Below are 16107 nucleotides of genomic sequence, written 5' to 3'. Positions count from 1 at the left end.
GGAACTCCCAGAATCTGGCACATCATAATTGAAGGTTCTTTTGTTTTTCTGCCTTTGTAGATAGTTCAGGCAGTGCCCTATTGGACCCCCCCCCCCCCCCCCCCCCCCTTCACCAACACTCCGACTCCCTCCCTCCCCATCATCCTCCTTTCCCCTCTCTCCCCAGCACCACCCTTCCTTTCCCTTCTGAAGGTACAGAGGCGAGGGTATCTGGTCTCTCCAGTGCAAAGTTTAGTGCTTGTACCATTAGTTTTTTGTAGAAACGTGTTGTGAACTGTTTAATAATCAGAGTATCCACACACACACACACACACACACACACACACACACACACACACACACACACACACACACACATACCCCCCCCTCCCCGTACATTGGTACTGAGGGGAGGATATCCTGTTTCTCCAACACAAAATGAGTGTTTGTACCATTTGGCCTTGTATATATTTTTTACTGTTTTAATAAAAAGAAATGGCCAATCCACCTCACCTGCACTTCTTTGGATTGTGGGGGTGAGGCAAACATGGGAAGAATGTGCAAACTCCACACAGACAGTCAGAAAATTATAGTTGAATGTTTTCCACCTGTTGCATATTTAATCAGGAATCAATGGGCGCGATTCTCCGCTGCCCACGACGGGTCGGAGAATAGCGGGAGGGCGTCCTCGACATTTTTCACGCCCTGCCGCTATTCTCCCCCCCCCCCCCCCCCCCCCCCCCAACGACACGAATCGCTGCTCGCCGTTTTTTACCGCGAACAGCGATTCTCCCCAGGCCTTTACGACCGTCATAAAAACGGCCGCAACATGCCCGTTCTGGGCATCCAGGGCCCCGATTGGCACGGCCGGGCATGGGCCCGCGATCGGTGCCCACTCTTTCTCCCCCCGCCGCCCCGCAGGATCAGTCCGCGGGGCGGTCGAGGGAGATGACGGCCCCGCGCATGCGCGGGTTGGAGCCGTCCAACCCGCGCATGCGCGGCTGACGTCATCGTGCGCGTCAGCCAGCGACGGTCGCTAAGTCCGCGATGCCGTGCTTCATGGGGCCCCGCTCCTAGCCCCGCCCTGGGGGGAGAATCGGGTCCTGGGAGGAGGCGCGGAGGCTGCCGTGAAACACGGCCAGTTTCACGGCAGCCTTTACGATTCGCCGCATTTGCGGAGAATCGCGTCCAATGTTCGTAATATCAAGAAATGTGATGCCATTATTTCAGATGAGATGTATTCTCACAATGGCTGCACGTCCAGGGAGGGATCGCACACCAATGTCTGCCCCCACAGAACATTGCTTTCCTAGTTAGAGTCGGACAGCATATTACACAGATTGACTGGCAAATTATTTCAAGGATGTTCAGCTAGTGTGTAGGCTTAAAATGAAGTGTGCTGAAGAAATAATCCTGATGGTGCATTTCCGTGTAAGGTGCTCGGTAATTTCCGTTGCATCACTCTGACACATTCAGGGATTGATCATTTTGATTAACAAGCCAGTGACAAGATCACTCCTCCCTCGCGTCTGTTTTACAGCATCACGGAATGCTGAACGGCAATGGTGCAGCTGGACTAACAAGGTCATGTCCTTCACCCACCCAGACTGCTGCTGTACAAATGGACCTTTACAACTCATCTATATACACATACTAAAATCTGTGAGCCTTCTCCTTGACAGGGGTCAATCCTTCAAACACCCACCGCATCTGTTCACAGTTAGATAATCAGTTCTAGGAAACTAGGTCATTGACAGAAATACCCCCACCAATCAAACCTAAAAAAGCATTAAGAAGTCAAAGTGAAATAATTTTAGAAACAATTTGAAGATTTGGTGAACCTTGGAATTGTTGATCATTTTTTTCTCAATAGTGCTGATAATTTAACAGTTAATTCACCTGGTTACTTGATATAATGGGCACTTGATAGATGATATACTATTAGGTAGCAGCTGTGGCTCAGTGGGTAGCAATCTTGCTCCTGAGACAGAAAGTTGTGTGTTCCAGTCCAATGGCAGGACTTTAGTACAAAAATCAAGACAAATGCTTCAGCACAGTATGGTGGCAGGTGCTCTTTGGAGTAAATGTTATGCTGCTACCTTGACTGCACTCTCAGATGTATACAAAAGGTCCCATGGAACAATCTTTTTTTTTCTTTAAAATAAATTTAGAGTACCCAATTCACTTTTTCCAAGTAAGGGGCAATTTAACGTGGCCAAACCACCTACCCTGCACATCTTTGGGTTGTGGGGGCGAAACCCACACAAACGCGGGGAGAATGTGCAAACTCCACATGGACAATGACCCAGAGCCGGAACCGAACCTGGGACCTCAGCGCCGTGATTCAGCTGTGCCAGCGTGTTGCCCTCCATGACCCAATCTTGAAGAAGATTGAAGGAGCCTGGTGTCCCGACAAATATTTACCACTCAGTCAATATTATAAAACCACATCATCTGAACAATGTCACATTGCTGTTTGTGGGAGCTTGCTGTGCACCAATTGGCTGCTGCATTTCTTATATTACAAAAAATACACCTCAAAAAGCACTTAACAGGGCAGCACAGTGGCACGGTGGTTAGCATTGCTGCCTATGGCGCTGAGGACCCGGTTTCGAATCCCAGCCCTGGGTCACTGTCCGTGTGGAGTTTGCACGTTCTCCTCGTGTCTGCATGGGTTTCACCCTCACAACCCAAAGATGTGCAGGCTAGGTGGATTGATCACGCTAAATTGCCCCTTAATTGAAAAAAATAATTGGGTACTCTAAATTTATTTTTTAAAAAGCAGTTAACTGGCTGTGAAGAGTTTTTGGATGTCCTATGTTCATGAAAGAAGCTATATAAATGCAAGTCTTTCTTTTTCTGTCAATCAATTGATAAATTTTATTTTATTGAAAAGCAGAATTGGGTGCTAAAGTGAGTTGGGACACTCTGGGTCCTGCTTTGGAATACAGATGGGTTGGCAGAATATCAACATCCTTTCTATAGCCAAGCCCAGAAGTAAACCTGGTGTGGTAGGTGGAAAATGCCATGTTTTATTAATATCAAGGCTAAAGCCTATGTTCAAGCAGCACTGAGGGAGTTTTACTCTCTACCTGGCCATGCAATACTTGACTTGGGAAAACCCTTTAAAAATTATTCACACCTTACCAATCACCAAATTTTGTTTGCATCAAGCCACCTGCAAATAATAATCTTTATTGGTGTCACAAGTAGTCTTACATTACACTGCAATGAAGTTACTGTGAAAATCCCCGAGTCACCACACTCCGGCGCCTGTTCAGGTACACTGAGGGAGAATTCAGAATGTCCCATTCACCCTACAGTGTAGAAGGAGGCTATTTGGCCCATCATGTCTGCACAGGCACTCTGAAAGAGCATCTTACCTCGACCCACTCTCTCGCCCTATCCCCTGTAATCCTACCGAAACTGCACAACTTTGAACACTAAGGGAAAATTTTAGCATGGATAATCCATCTTACCTGCACATTTATGGACTTTGGGAGGAAACTGGAGCACTGGTAGGAAACACACACAGACATGGGTAGAACATGCAAACTCAATGCAGTCACCCAAGGCCGGAATCAAACCCAGGTCCCTTAGTGCTGTGTGGCAGCGATACTAACCACTGTGGCACAGAAAAATACTTTTCACTGTACCTCGGTACACGTGACAATAAACAAATCCAAATCCAAATCTAAATCCAGGTTGTCTGCACACTATTCAGTATACTATTCAGGTTCTCTACATACGTCATGTTGCACTCCGAAGTACTTCAATACAGTCAAAGAAACATTACAGACACTTCAATGATCATTACAAATGGTGCAATTGTAATTAAGTTGTCTACATAGGTCAAGTTGCACTCTAAGGTGCTTAAATACAGTTGTGATTTATATAATATTCACTATATACGTTCAGTGTGAGTTATACAGACCGAGGGGGTTCTATACAATTCCCCTCCCCTCAGTTCACTATGGTTGAACAGTCTTAGACAGCGACCTTCCCCTATTGCACCCACTCGGCAGCTGCCCCAAGTGTTAGTACATCCCTCATTACGAAGTCCTGGGCTTTGGAATGTGCCAGTCTGCAACACTTGGTCAGGGACAATTCTTTGCACTGGAAGATCAACACGTTTCGGGCAGACCAAAGAGAGTCTTTCAACCCAGTTAATGATCCTCCAGCAGCAGTTTATGTTTGTCTCGGTGCTCGTCCCTGAGGAGCAGCTCATAGAGCAGAGTCCTGCGTTACAGGGCTGCACGGGACAAACCTCAACAAAAACCACCCCATCTCTCTCCAGACTTTCTTTGCAAAGTCACGTTCCACAAGGAGTGGACAAAGGTCTCTTCCCCTTCAGTCACCTTGAGGACAACATGCAGATGGGGTGACGCTCCAGGCGTGTAGGAAGGATCTGACGGGGAGGGCCTTTCTCACCACCAGCCAAGCTAGGTCTTGCCGCTTGTTTGAAAGTTCTGGTGAGTGCGCCAAAATGTGGCAGATCGAGTTTAAAGTGGATACGTGTGAGGTCATGCATTTTGATCGTAAAAATGGGAAGGCAACCTATTATCTAAATAGAGAGAGACTTCAGGGTGCTCCAGCGAAGAGGTCCTCGTGCATGAGTCGCAGAAAACTAGCATGCAGGTACGTGGGGTAATAAAGAAAATGAATGTAATGTTGGCATTTACAGCTAAAGAAATAGAGTATAACGGCAAGAAAGTAACTGCACAAGGCATTTGTGAGACAACACCTGAGTACTGTGCACAGTTTTGGTCTCCTTATTTGTGGAAAGATGAGTCGCATTGGGGGCAGTTCAGAGAAGGCTCACTAGGTTAATTGCAGAGATGAGGGGTTTGTCATTAGAAGAGAGATTGAGAGGGCAGCATGGTGGCCTAGTGGTTAGCACAACCGCCTCACGGCGCTGAGGTCCCAGGTTCGATCCCGGCTCTGGGTCACTGTCCGTGTGGAGTTTGCACGTTCTCCCCGTGTCTGCGTGGGTTTCGCCCCCACAGCCCAAAAATGTGCAAAGTAGGTGGATTGTCCACGCTAAATTGCCCCTTAATTGGAAAAAAATAATTGGCTAATCTAAATTTATAAAAAAAAAAAGAAGAGAGATTGAGCAGCTTAGTCCTATACCCTTTAGAGTTTAGAAGAATGAGGGGTGATCAAATTTAGGTATATAAGATGATAAAAGGTAAAGACTCCGTCGCGAAAAGGTTTAGGGCGACCATCGCCTTGACATCCACCAGGAGCGTCCCTCATACCCCCGCGGTGTCAAGTGTGCCACGATCTGGCAGATGTCGCACTGGCTCCCTGCTCAGCCAGACTCTTCGACGGCATGCCCGGTCGGGTAGGTCCTCGAATGACAGGCAGTACCGACCGGTACGCACAAGGCCTCATGCAGAGCCTCCTTTACACCTCCTCCTCGGCCTGTTGGGCAGCCGGCTCTCCAGCCTCAGCGGCTGCCTCCTGTTCCTCTGGGGCAGGCTCCGCTGCTGCACGCTCCACTACTGCATGCTCCGCTGCTGCAGCTTCCTCCTCCTCCTCGGGCAGCTCTTGCTCGTACACTCGCAGGGCATCCCCGATGGCTGCTTTAGCAAGAAGGCTACCATTGCTGGTTGAAATCACAATATCCACTGTATGCAGGGGGTGAAAGGCGACATGTTTGCATGGTGTGTACCCCCGTGCCCAACCAGCTCCACCGGGCTACATGGTGGCCCTGGTTGGCGCTGCAGGCTCTGCCCTGCATTTCCGCCAGCCCCCCATCTCTGCACTCCTGGACCCGCCGTTGCTCAGCACCATGCGTTCCTCTTGTCCTGGCGTCCATCCCTGATGCCAGGGCTACCGTCGGCTGGCACTGCCCCGCCAGGGGTACACTCCACAGCCCCTGCCCGGTGCTCCCGTGGGGGCCCCTTGAGGGGGGCGCATGATGCCCGATGGTGGGTGGTGGTTAGGTGGAGTATGGCAGAGGGTGGGGCGCAGGAGTGGGGCACCCATACGGATGGTGTCAATCTGCAGAACCAGGGGCTAAAGTGGGTAGGCAGTGGGGTGCGCAGCAGGCCGCAGAGCAATGGCATTCCCTGACTGGACACTGCCCCAGTCCCGTGGAAGGTTACCTTGGCCACACGGCCCGTTCCCTGCCCCCGCCCCACTAACCCCGGGCCCCTGCCAACACCAGTCAGGTCAGCCAGTGTCCGGCCCAGCAGCCCACCGTCGCACCTCTCTGTGTCCTACCTCCTCTCTGTCCCTCATCAGCCACAATGCCGCCTTCATGATTTTTAAAAGCACAAGTGAACTGCGCCATCGGGAACTCAGCCCATGGAGGCAGAGAATCGCAAAGGCCCTGCCGAATACCGGGTAGTGTAGCCATCTGGGATGGCCACTTCCAGAATACAAAATGGATGATCGCAATGACTGTAGGGAAATATGAACAGTGTTAAGAAAGCAAGCAGGCACAGAACCTGGATGCATACTAGAGAGACAGCTCCCAGACGGAATTGAAACTATAGGTCAATTAACATATTAATGGCCCATCTCCGGGAACAAAGAAAAGACACTCAAGCAACCGATACAGCTCCAGACATCCCGGCACCAGTTTCCCAAACTGAAAGCACAAACAAAGCCAGGCCAACGGCCAACTAGCACACACTCAGCCATCAGGGCACCCACCCCTTTATTGGTCAAGATCAATACCAGTGATCAAGATACGGCCCAATTAAGTGGGGCCAGGTTCAAGGCCCGCCCAAAAGCGCGCAAAGGCCCTTCGGGTATAAGAAGAAAGCCCTGAGAGAGAATCGCTCTCTTGGACTCGGCTCTCAAAGCGGAGAGACCCGTCCACCAGCTGCACCAGAAGCAAGTAAGTCCAAGGTCAAAGCTCGCTACCAGATGGACGACCTTAGCTGTTCTCCTGTACCACTTCGAACCCAACGATCTCAGATCCAAACAATGGCCATTGTTCCTCTGACTGAGTGGGCACCCGAAGTTAAGTATAGGCGTTAGCGTTAGAGATAGTTTAGTTTGTAGTACTTTGTGCATGAGTAGATATTACTGTGTGTAAATAAATAGTATTGACTTTGAACTAACTAACTGGTGTATTGGCTCTTTGATCAGTATTCGGGTTTGAACCTTGTGGCGGTATTGAAAGATACCTGGCGACTCTAGAGCAAACGTAATTACAATTAAGGAGGGCGACCATATTGACTGCCATATTTATAAACAAATAAATATAGCAACAGTAGGGCCCACTAATGATATGCAAACAGCGTTTCCTGTATGTGCGTTCTGGACCGCATTGACACCCTTGTCGAGGTGATGGAGAATTGCGATTTGGCATCAAATCGGCGGCTGCCACAATTTCAGCGTCAGAACTGATTCTCCGCCCAATCGCGTTTCTCGATTTTGGCGTCAGGCAACGGAGAATCCCACACTCTGAAAGATTTCTCATCTGATCAAAAAATTAAGTTGTTGGGGCGGCACGTGGCACAGTGGTTAGCATTGCTGCCTACGGCGCTGAGGACCCAGGTTCGAATCCTGGCCCTGGGCCACTGTCCGTGTGGAGTTTGCACATTCTCCCCGTGTCTGCGTGGGTTTCACCGCCACAACCCAAAGATGTGCAGGTTAGGTGGATTGGTCACGCCAAATTGCCCCTTAATTGGAAAAAAGATAAATGGGTACTCTAAATTTAAAACAAAATTAATTTGGTGTTTATGGGTGACAGGACAGATCGAAAAGCTTAAAACGTCATAAGAACACGTAGCATTTGAACTGCTCATGATATCAGAAGCTACACTCCCACAGGAAAAGCTTTGAATCCTGCTCCTAGTTCCTGTTTCTTTTGGTATATCGCATAGCAACTGGTTTCCAGAGACTAATCTCTCACCTCAGTGCAGAGCCAAATGGTCTGTGTTATTTTATGCATCAGAACCTCTGACCTGTGCGTCCTCTGACCTGCTCTGTGTCATACTTTCTGTGCTGTAACCAGGGGACATGATTGACAAGGAATGGCACAGGTGTCTGAAACAATATCAAATTCCAGCTGGAATGGGCTAGTTAAATATCATAATACTGTACAGAATGCATAAAGCATCACTTACCTGTTGTACTCTTGTTCTGCAATCAGTAAATCAGTTGGCAATCGTTTGCTGCAATTTTGATGTGTGGGCAGATTCATGTGTTTAACTGTGACCCGTATTCCATTCCATGTTAAACTGAATCGAAAATAACATTAAATGTATTACAACTAAACCAACACAAAACTTGTTTTCATGACGATTACAACTTATTTACTTTTATACCTTGAAGTGTATGAACACAGGTCTCAATGAGTTGACAGTCAGTCATAAAAATAGGATGATCTTAGCGTTGAGATGACTGAGTAAACGAGGAAAAGGGTAAGGGACTATAGCTGGACTATGAATGCTAAGGAAGTATAAATTGGCCAGGGTCCTTGCCCCAGTTTGTACCCAGTGAGCTCTGGTTGAAGTGCATTTTTGGATATCTCAGATGAGGACTATATTATAATAATCTTTATTAGTGTCACAAATAGGCTTACTTTAACACTGCAATAAAGTTACTGTGAAAATTCCCCAGTCGCCATACTCCAGCGCCTGATCGGGCACACTGAGGGAGAATTCAGAATATCTAATTCACCTAACAAGCACGTCTTTCGGAACTTGTGGGAGGAAACCGGATCACCCGGAGGAAACCCACGCAGACACGGAAGAGCGTGCAGACTCCACACAGACAATGACCCAAGCCAGGAATCGAATCCAGGACCCTGCCATTGTGCAAGCTCCGATGCCACATCCATTTACAATAACCACCTGGCCATGGAGCTAATGTCACAGCAACAGAAATGACATAATTCATTGGAACACTAAAAACAATAAATTGCAAATTAGCAGTGAAAAAGAATTGACAGTTTAGCAAATACAAGTGTCAGTCAGCAAAGCCTTAACTCTTCGGAGAAAGGCATCCACAGTAATAAAATTAGTTAGCTTCAGCTTTAGCTGGAGAGAGGAGAGAGTTGGGGAGAAATTCAGTGTTTGAACATAGAACATAGAACAGTACAGCATAGAACAGGCCCTTCGGCCCTCGATGTTGTGCCGAGCAATGATCACCCTACTCAAACCCACGTATCCACCCTATACCCGTAACCCAACAACCCCCCCCCCCCCCCCCCCCCCCCCCCCCTTAACCTTACTTTTTAGGACACTACGGGCAATTTAGCATGGCCAATCCACCTAACCCGCACATCTTTGGACTGTGGGAGGAAACCGGAGCACCCGGAGGAAACCCACGCACACACGGGGAGGATGTGCAGACTCATGATTATTTGGATCATGATTATGTTGGATTCAGTTTTGGACAGATGTAGCTTACACAAGACACCTAAAAAGAGAAATTTTTACGTGAACACAGCTCTCCAGGTGCAGAATAGCTTTGGCAGGACTCACTGATGTTTCACAGTATATACTGTAAGTAAGTCTGATTTACATCAGAACACAATATAAACAGTGCAGAGAACATCCTGATTTTCACAATGCATATGGTGCAGAAATGTAAAAATATATTCTACTGTAAAAGCTTACTTGGTCATTGTCGTGTGAGGGCCATTTGCATACGAGAAAGTTGGTTCATCATCTGCTTGCACCAATTCCTTCTCATTAACAATTGGGATGGAAGCAAGATATGCCAACTGTGCTGGTCCATACACACAGAACTGCAAATACATAGGCGGAAGATAAAGAAATAGTGTGAACTGGATAGTTGTTTCAAAGAGAGAAAGGCTTGTTTTACAAAAGATCTCAAGGAAAGGGATCACTCTCACTGAGCACAGAAAAAACATTCAATTTAATTTTCTAATTTTATAATATAATTTAATGTTTTATTCCTTTATCCCTTTTTGCTTTAATTAATTTAAAAGACCCAGTTATTTTTTTCCAATTCAAGAGCAATCCACCTACTCTACATATCTTTTGATCTTTTTGGGTTGTGGGGGCAAGACCACACAGACATGGGGAGAAAGTGCAAACTCCACATGGACAGTGACCTGGAGCCAGGTTTTAAGCCGGGTCCTCGGCACCGTGAGGCAGCAGTGCTAACCACTGTGCCACCGTGCCACCCTTCCTTTATCTCTTTTTAACTCATATGGTTGATGAGAGTGATGGCAGCAACTGACTATCCAATTTCCTTTCATATTATACACATATCTGAAGCAAGATTGTTTTTCCCTCGATATAAATAAAAAGAAGATAGCAAACGTTGTAAAAACAGAACAATTCTCTGTGCCGAGAAGCTAGATCCCACATTAGTCCTTCTCAATATGTTTAGGGTTTCACTAGAATAGGGAAAGACTCCCACCATGTTTATGAAGCGACTAACTCTGTCACTAGAAGCAGCCTTCCCTTTATGCTTCCAATGTTGTAAAGTGATTAGAGGAACCCTTCCTCCAGAACCTCTACAATGCTTGTCGTTTCAGGTCGTTGTTAGGTGATCACATGCAAGCAGAAAAAGCCAAATGCACTTCTACTACATGGGATTATAGGAACTCAATGAGTGTTTTGGGGATACATTGTATAATTCTGGAATGTACCTCCCTATAATTAGGGCCTTTGGCTTATTATGGCTGAGTAAGTCAAAATTCCATTTTTATCTCATGCTGTTTCCAGGATCACAGAATTGTTTAAGCACAGAATTGGGCGCAGAAGGAGGCAATTTGGCCCTCTGAATGAACAATTCACCTTGTGCCATTTCCCTGCCTTCTCCCCGTAACCCTGCACATTCTTACTTTTCAGGTAACATCTGTGCACTGTTTAAATGCCTGGATTGAACCTGTCTCCACCACGCTCTCAGGCAGACACCAACCACTCACTGAGTGGAAAAGATTTGACCCATGTTGCTTTTGCTTCTCTGCCAAATACTTTAAATCCATCGTAAGATTTTGATAATTCTACTAATTTTTAGGATCTGCAGCGTCTATGGGTTTCATTCCTTAATCACTTTTTAAAAGATTCAGTTTGAAGGTGTGGAACAGCAAGGAAAATTGACATTTGTTTGACAACTTACGTTGTAGAATCAGTAGCTCTGTTTGAAGGAATGGCTAAAGTAATTGGTCCTTAGAATGACATTTATCTTTAAACAAAACCCATGTATTGATTTAATTAATTGATTATATTTGTAGGGCAGGATATATGTAAGAGAGGAAACCTTTATTTTCTGATATTCATGACTGAGCGTGTTATCTCTAATAGAGAGGCATGACATCGATGAGCATACCTTTGCGACACTGAAATTAAATGACTTTGACACTGTTTATGTAATGTGCCTTTACTTCAATTGCTTTTGAAAGAATAATATTTTATTAAAGATTTCATAGATAACACACATGATCTATACTCCAACATAAGTCTGAAAATGGTTCGGGGCAGCACAGTTGCACAGTGGTTAGCACTGCTGCCTCTTCTGGAGCTACTTCTACTGCGAATGTCTTCTCATACGACTTATTACCAACTGTCGATCTCTGCAGTCACATGGTGGATACCTGTCACCTGCTGGTCGGAGGTCATATATCTAACTATATACATTACTATGCAAATGCATATCACTACATCCCCCTTCCTTTGGAAATGTGAATATTTTAACAAATACCAAACACCAAACATGGTATGCATAACAATTTCAAACATGTAACATATACAAATCTAACTGTGCTTTACAAAACATGATATGCACAACAATTTCAAACATGTCCTTGTACACAGTTCATTACACGTTCATTCTTTCAGGTTAACAATGTTTTCTTGTTGGTCTCCTGAGCATTGACCGAATTTGTGATCTTGTTTCATTTTTCAAAAGACCGGTTTCCTATCTGGTTTTTGAGTCACCGACTATTTCAACCTTTTGAAATGATGCTTCCTACTCCGTGTGTGTTCTTGTACATTGGCCTTATTGCCGATGCTCACGTCTTCACTGTCACAGCTGCTATCTGACCAACAAACTGTCCTCGACTTTCATAGATTTTACATAGAATTTACAGTGCAGAAGGAGGCCATTCGGCCCATCGAGCCTGCACCGGCTCTTGGAAAGAGCACCCTACCCGAGGTCAACACCTCCACCCTATCCCCATAACTCAGTAACCCCACCCAACACTAAGAGCAATTTTGGACACTAAGGGCAATTTATCACAGCCAATCCACCTAACCCGCACATCTTTGGACTGTGGGAGGAAACCGGAGCACCCGGAGGAAACCCACGCACACACGGGGAGGATGTGCAGACTCCGCACAGACAGTGACCCAAGCCGGAATCGAACCTGGGACCCTGGAGCTGTGAAGCGATTGTGCTATCCACAATGCTACCGTGCTACCGTGCTTTCCTCTTACCCTTCCTTCTTTTTTTCTTAGTTTTAGTACCATCATCTGTGAAATTGGTACGGTCCATATTCATATCTGCCTGTGCACCTAGAGCATCATTCTTGCTTGAAACTTACTACTACCTGTTTATGGATCCCCTGCTGTAATAGCTGTTTCTGGATCTTCTGCTGGAATAGCTGTTTCTGGAGCCTTTGCTGGATTGAGGAATTTTGGTTAATCCATGGTGCTTGCGCTCAAACTCAGTAGTGTATGCCCATCAACTGGTGAGGCATCTAATGTCAGCATATCTTTGGACGCATTCGAAGTTGCAGGCAAGTTTGCGACTTCAGGAATGATCTGCAAACCCTTGCATTCTGGTATCTTAGCTCCTCAATGTCCTCAACATTAGGCATTGCTTCTTCACTTTGTGTTTTAGCCTCAATCATGCTTTGACTTTTGTTGGCGAACTGCACACCAATGCATCCATCTGTTCTTCCTGCAAATTTTTTAATGGACTGGCCTCGAGTCCTTGGGAATCCACTGCAGGAACCATTCCGTGAGCATAGGATAATTCATCATACTTCTCTGGAGCTAACTTCTCCAAAATGGGGATTATTTCTTCAGTTACCAGTTGGCTGTTAGCAGTTGATTTGCTCTCAGCTAATTTGTCTATTGTTGCAATCTCACTTGCAGCCTCTGCACGTTCCATTTTACAGCTTTCACACTCATCGCTGTCCTGCACAGATTGAATGCTACTTGCTTTCACCTCATCACTAATTTTTTTTTTAAATTTAGAGTATCCAATTATTTTTTTCCAATTAAGGGGCAATTTAGCGTGGCCAATCCATCTAGCCTGCACATTTTTGGGTTTTGGGGGCGAAACCAACACAAAACAGGGAGAATGTGCAAACTCCACACAAATAGTGACCCAGAGCCAGGATCAAACCTGGGACCTTGGCGCCGTGAGGCAGCAGGGCTAACCCCCTGCGCCACTGTGCTGCCCCACCTCATCACTAATGCCAAATAAACAAAATAAACTGTCATAGTCTTCCTCTTCTGGCTCGTCAACTGATTCTTCACTTTCCTCATCGTAATCATCATCATTGTAATGATCATCGCCATAATTTTCATCGTCGTAATCATCATCATCGTAATCATCATCATCATTTGCAATAGCTTCTCCTGTGAAGTAAAGCACTGCTCGTGAAATTATATGTTCATGCAATAAGTGACCAATTTCAAAGTCAGCAGAGATTCTTGTTGCAGAACCTTCATCCAGCTCGCCATGCTTTGGAATTTCAGGACTAAAAAAATTAAAGAAAGATAATTTGGTACAATTTGCATAACTGTTCAACAAGTGCCCCGACGCTTATGCTTCTGCTTACTTTTAATGGTTTCAATGTGACGTTTTTTCCTTTCTTCCAGTCGATCTGACACCCTGTACATCCCTTGTTTTCTTGTTCATCAAGGAAGAAAAAGTATAACTCATCAGGCTGCGACTCCATCTGATATATTTTTCTCACTGCTTCATTTGTGAAATACTCATTTGGCTCAAAGTGAAACTCATTGGCTGTCCAGGATCTGAAAATGTCATCTTTAAATCTTGTAAATGCTTTAAGATTGGCTCATCATGCTCCTGTATCATGTCACTGAGCAAATCGACCTTTTTAAACACTGTCAACCAAAATTCTGGAATTCTTTTTGGCTCCTCCTCTTCTTCATCTCGTTGCCATTTGCATTCATCCTCTGTCGCAGTGCTGTCTGGAATGTACAGTTGCTCAACTAGCTGCAGTGTCTCACATGCTTCCGCTCCTATGATAAGACTCGCATTCCTGTATGATGTGACTTTTGTTGTGTAACCATGCTTCAAACTCACATGGTCCCAACGTTGCAATCTCATTCCCATTATAGCCCTTCAGTTGTCTTGTTTGATTGACAACTGTCGCTTTAACTTGCAGCCCGTTCAAATTGGACAAACTGATAAGGTTGGCCATCGCTCCCGTGTCAAGCTTGCAACCCTCCTTGGCCTGTGGGGTTGGAGCTGTCTTGGTCACAGAAAGAGGAGAGTCAGATGAGCTGGACACTCACAGAGTCTTTTAGATGGAAGACCCCAGTTGGGCACCAGCTTATCCTTCTCCCAACATGTGCTCTTGGGCCCCTGGGTTTGGCGCAACATCGAGGGCCGAAGGGCCTGTACTGCGCTGTAGTGTTCTATGGGTTCCTCCTTGTTATAGAGCGGGAGCTGGAATGAGGTCGAGGAGCCTCGTCGTCCTCTGGCTTTGACACTCGTGGATGCCCACAAGTGCCTGTACCATGGAGTTTATGCCCTGTACTATGGAATGCATATCCTGCACCACGGAGTTCATGTCCACCACCACTGCAGAACAGAAGGCTCGCACCCAAGTCTCCACTGCGGCCGCGATCCTCACAGTGTTGACCTGGCTGCCTCAGAGTGCCGGCATGATATCCTTGGACAGAAGGCATTCGGACTCCTCTATTCGATATTTCAATCCAAGGATTGTAGCTGACATCCCTTCCTGATGTTCCCGATTTTGTCTTTGAGCTCCAGCAACTGAGGCATGACTGAATCCAGAGGCTCCTCATATGACTGCGGCCTCCAGCAATCTTCCAACTTCTGGTTTCCTGGGACATCCCAGCATCTGCCTGCTGTTGATCAGAGAGTGTGAGGTGCTCGCTAGTTTGTGACACCGAGCCCTCGCCATTACTAAGACCCTCCAAGATGTGTCTCTCTGCGGTAGTGGAGAATGTGGGTGAAAACTATGATGCATCTTCAATCTCCACTTCATCGGTGCTTGTGCCTGAAGTGGACTCTAGTGCCTGGCTGGTGGAGGCACTGAGCTACTCCCTTGATGTACCTGCAAGAAAAGGGAGATTTCATTTGTGCATGTCAGGGGCATAAGGTTAGAAGGGTGCTGTGATGGATGATTGTGTTGTGGCCCGTGACTTGGTTTTTAAGCGCCCACCTCACCCTTGGCGCAGGAGCAGTCTTCTTCTCTCCCAGCCAGCTGAAAGGCTCTATTCTCGAAGTGAGAGAATTTTTAACTCAGGCATCCATCTGCCGATCTGGAATCTTTTTATTGTGGGCCAGCTTGCCTGAAAGAGAAGCGATGGAAAGAATGTAAGGAGGTTGCATGGTAGGGCAGATAGTAAGGAAGCCTGGCATAGAATAGAACAGTACAGCACAGAACAGGCCCTTCGGCCCTCAATGTTGTGCCGAGCAATGATCACCCTACTTAAACCCACGTAACCCGTATACCCGTAACCCAACAATCCCCCCATTAACCTTACACTACGGGCAATTTAGCATGGCCAATCCACCTAACCCGCACATCTTTGGACTGTGGGAGGAAACCGGAACACCCGGAGGAAACCCACGCACACACGGGGAGGACGTGCAGACTCCACACAGACAGTGACCCAGCCGGGAATCGAACCTGGGACCACTGGAGCTGTGAAGCATTGATGCTAACCACCATGCTACCGTGAGGCCCCATGTGTGGTTGGTGAGTGGACCAAGAGGTGATGAAGAGACGAACTACAGGGGAGATGAATAAGTGTTTGAGAGAGCAAGTCCTGGTGTCCCCTGAGGTGGCAGTGAGTGAGATTCTTGTGGGTATGTGATGGGTGTGAGTGGTGACAGATTGGAATAGTGGCTTATCCTAGCTGAACGGAGGAGACCTTTCATCTTCTTATGGAACTGGATGCCATCCTCTTCTGCAGTGAGCTGGCACTTACCAGTGCTGCCATCACCCCCCCCCCC

The 16107-nt window shown here is 46.6% G+C and overlaps 1 protein-coding gene across 7 annotated transcripts in view; it reads right to left on the bottom strand.

Moving 5' to 3' along the window:
* The window catches only part of LOC119975096, a 207652-nt gene that overhangs the window by 97442 nt on the left and 94103 nt on the right, over positions 1 to 16107 (bottom strand). For all 7 annotated transcript variants that reach the window (XR_005462652.1, XR_005462651.1, XM_038814616.1 and 4 more), the window contains 2 exons: positions 9564 to 9694; positions 8067 to 8180 (listed from right to left, as the gene is read on the bottom strand). Coding sequence is in view for 5 of the 7 variants with exons in the window: in XM_038814616.1 (XP_038670544.1) it covers positions 8067 to 8180; positions 9564 to 9694 (245 nt within the window). In the remaining 2 variants the exon portion in view is untranslated. The remainder of the gene's footprint in view (positions 1 to 8066; positions 8181 to 9563; positions 9695 to 16107) is intronic.

Source organism: Scyliorhinus canicula, chromosome 12 (genome assembly GCF_902713615.1).
Source record: "Scyliorhinus canicula chromosome 12, sScyCan1.1, whole genome shotgun sequence".
Classification (NCBI taxonomy): Eukaryota; Metazoa; Chordata; class Chondrichthyes; order Carcharhiniformes; family Scyliorhinidae; genus Scyliorhinus; species Scyliorhinus canicula.
The sequence above is the reverse complement of the archived record's forward strand: the minus strand, read 5'-3'. Positions and strand labels throughout refer to the sequence as shown.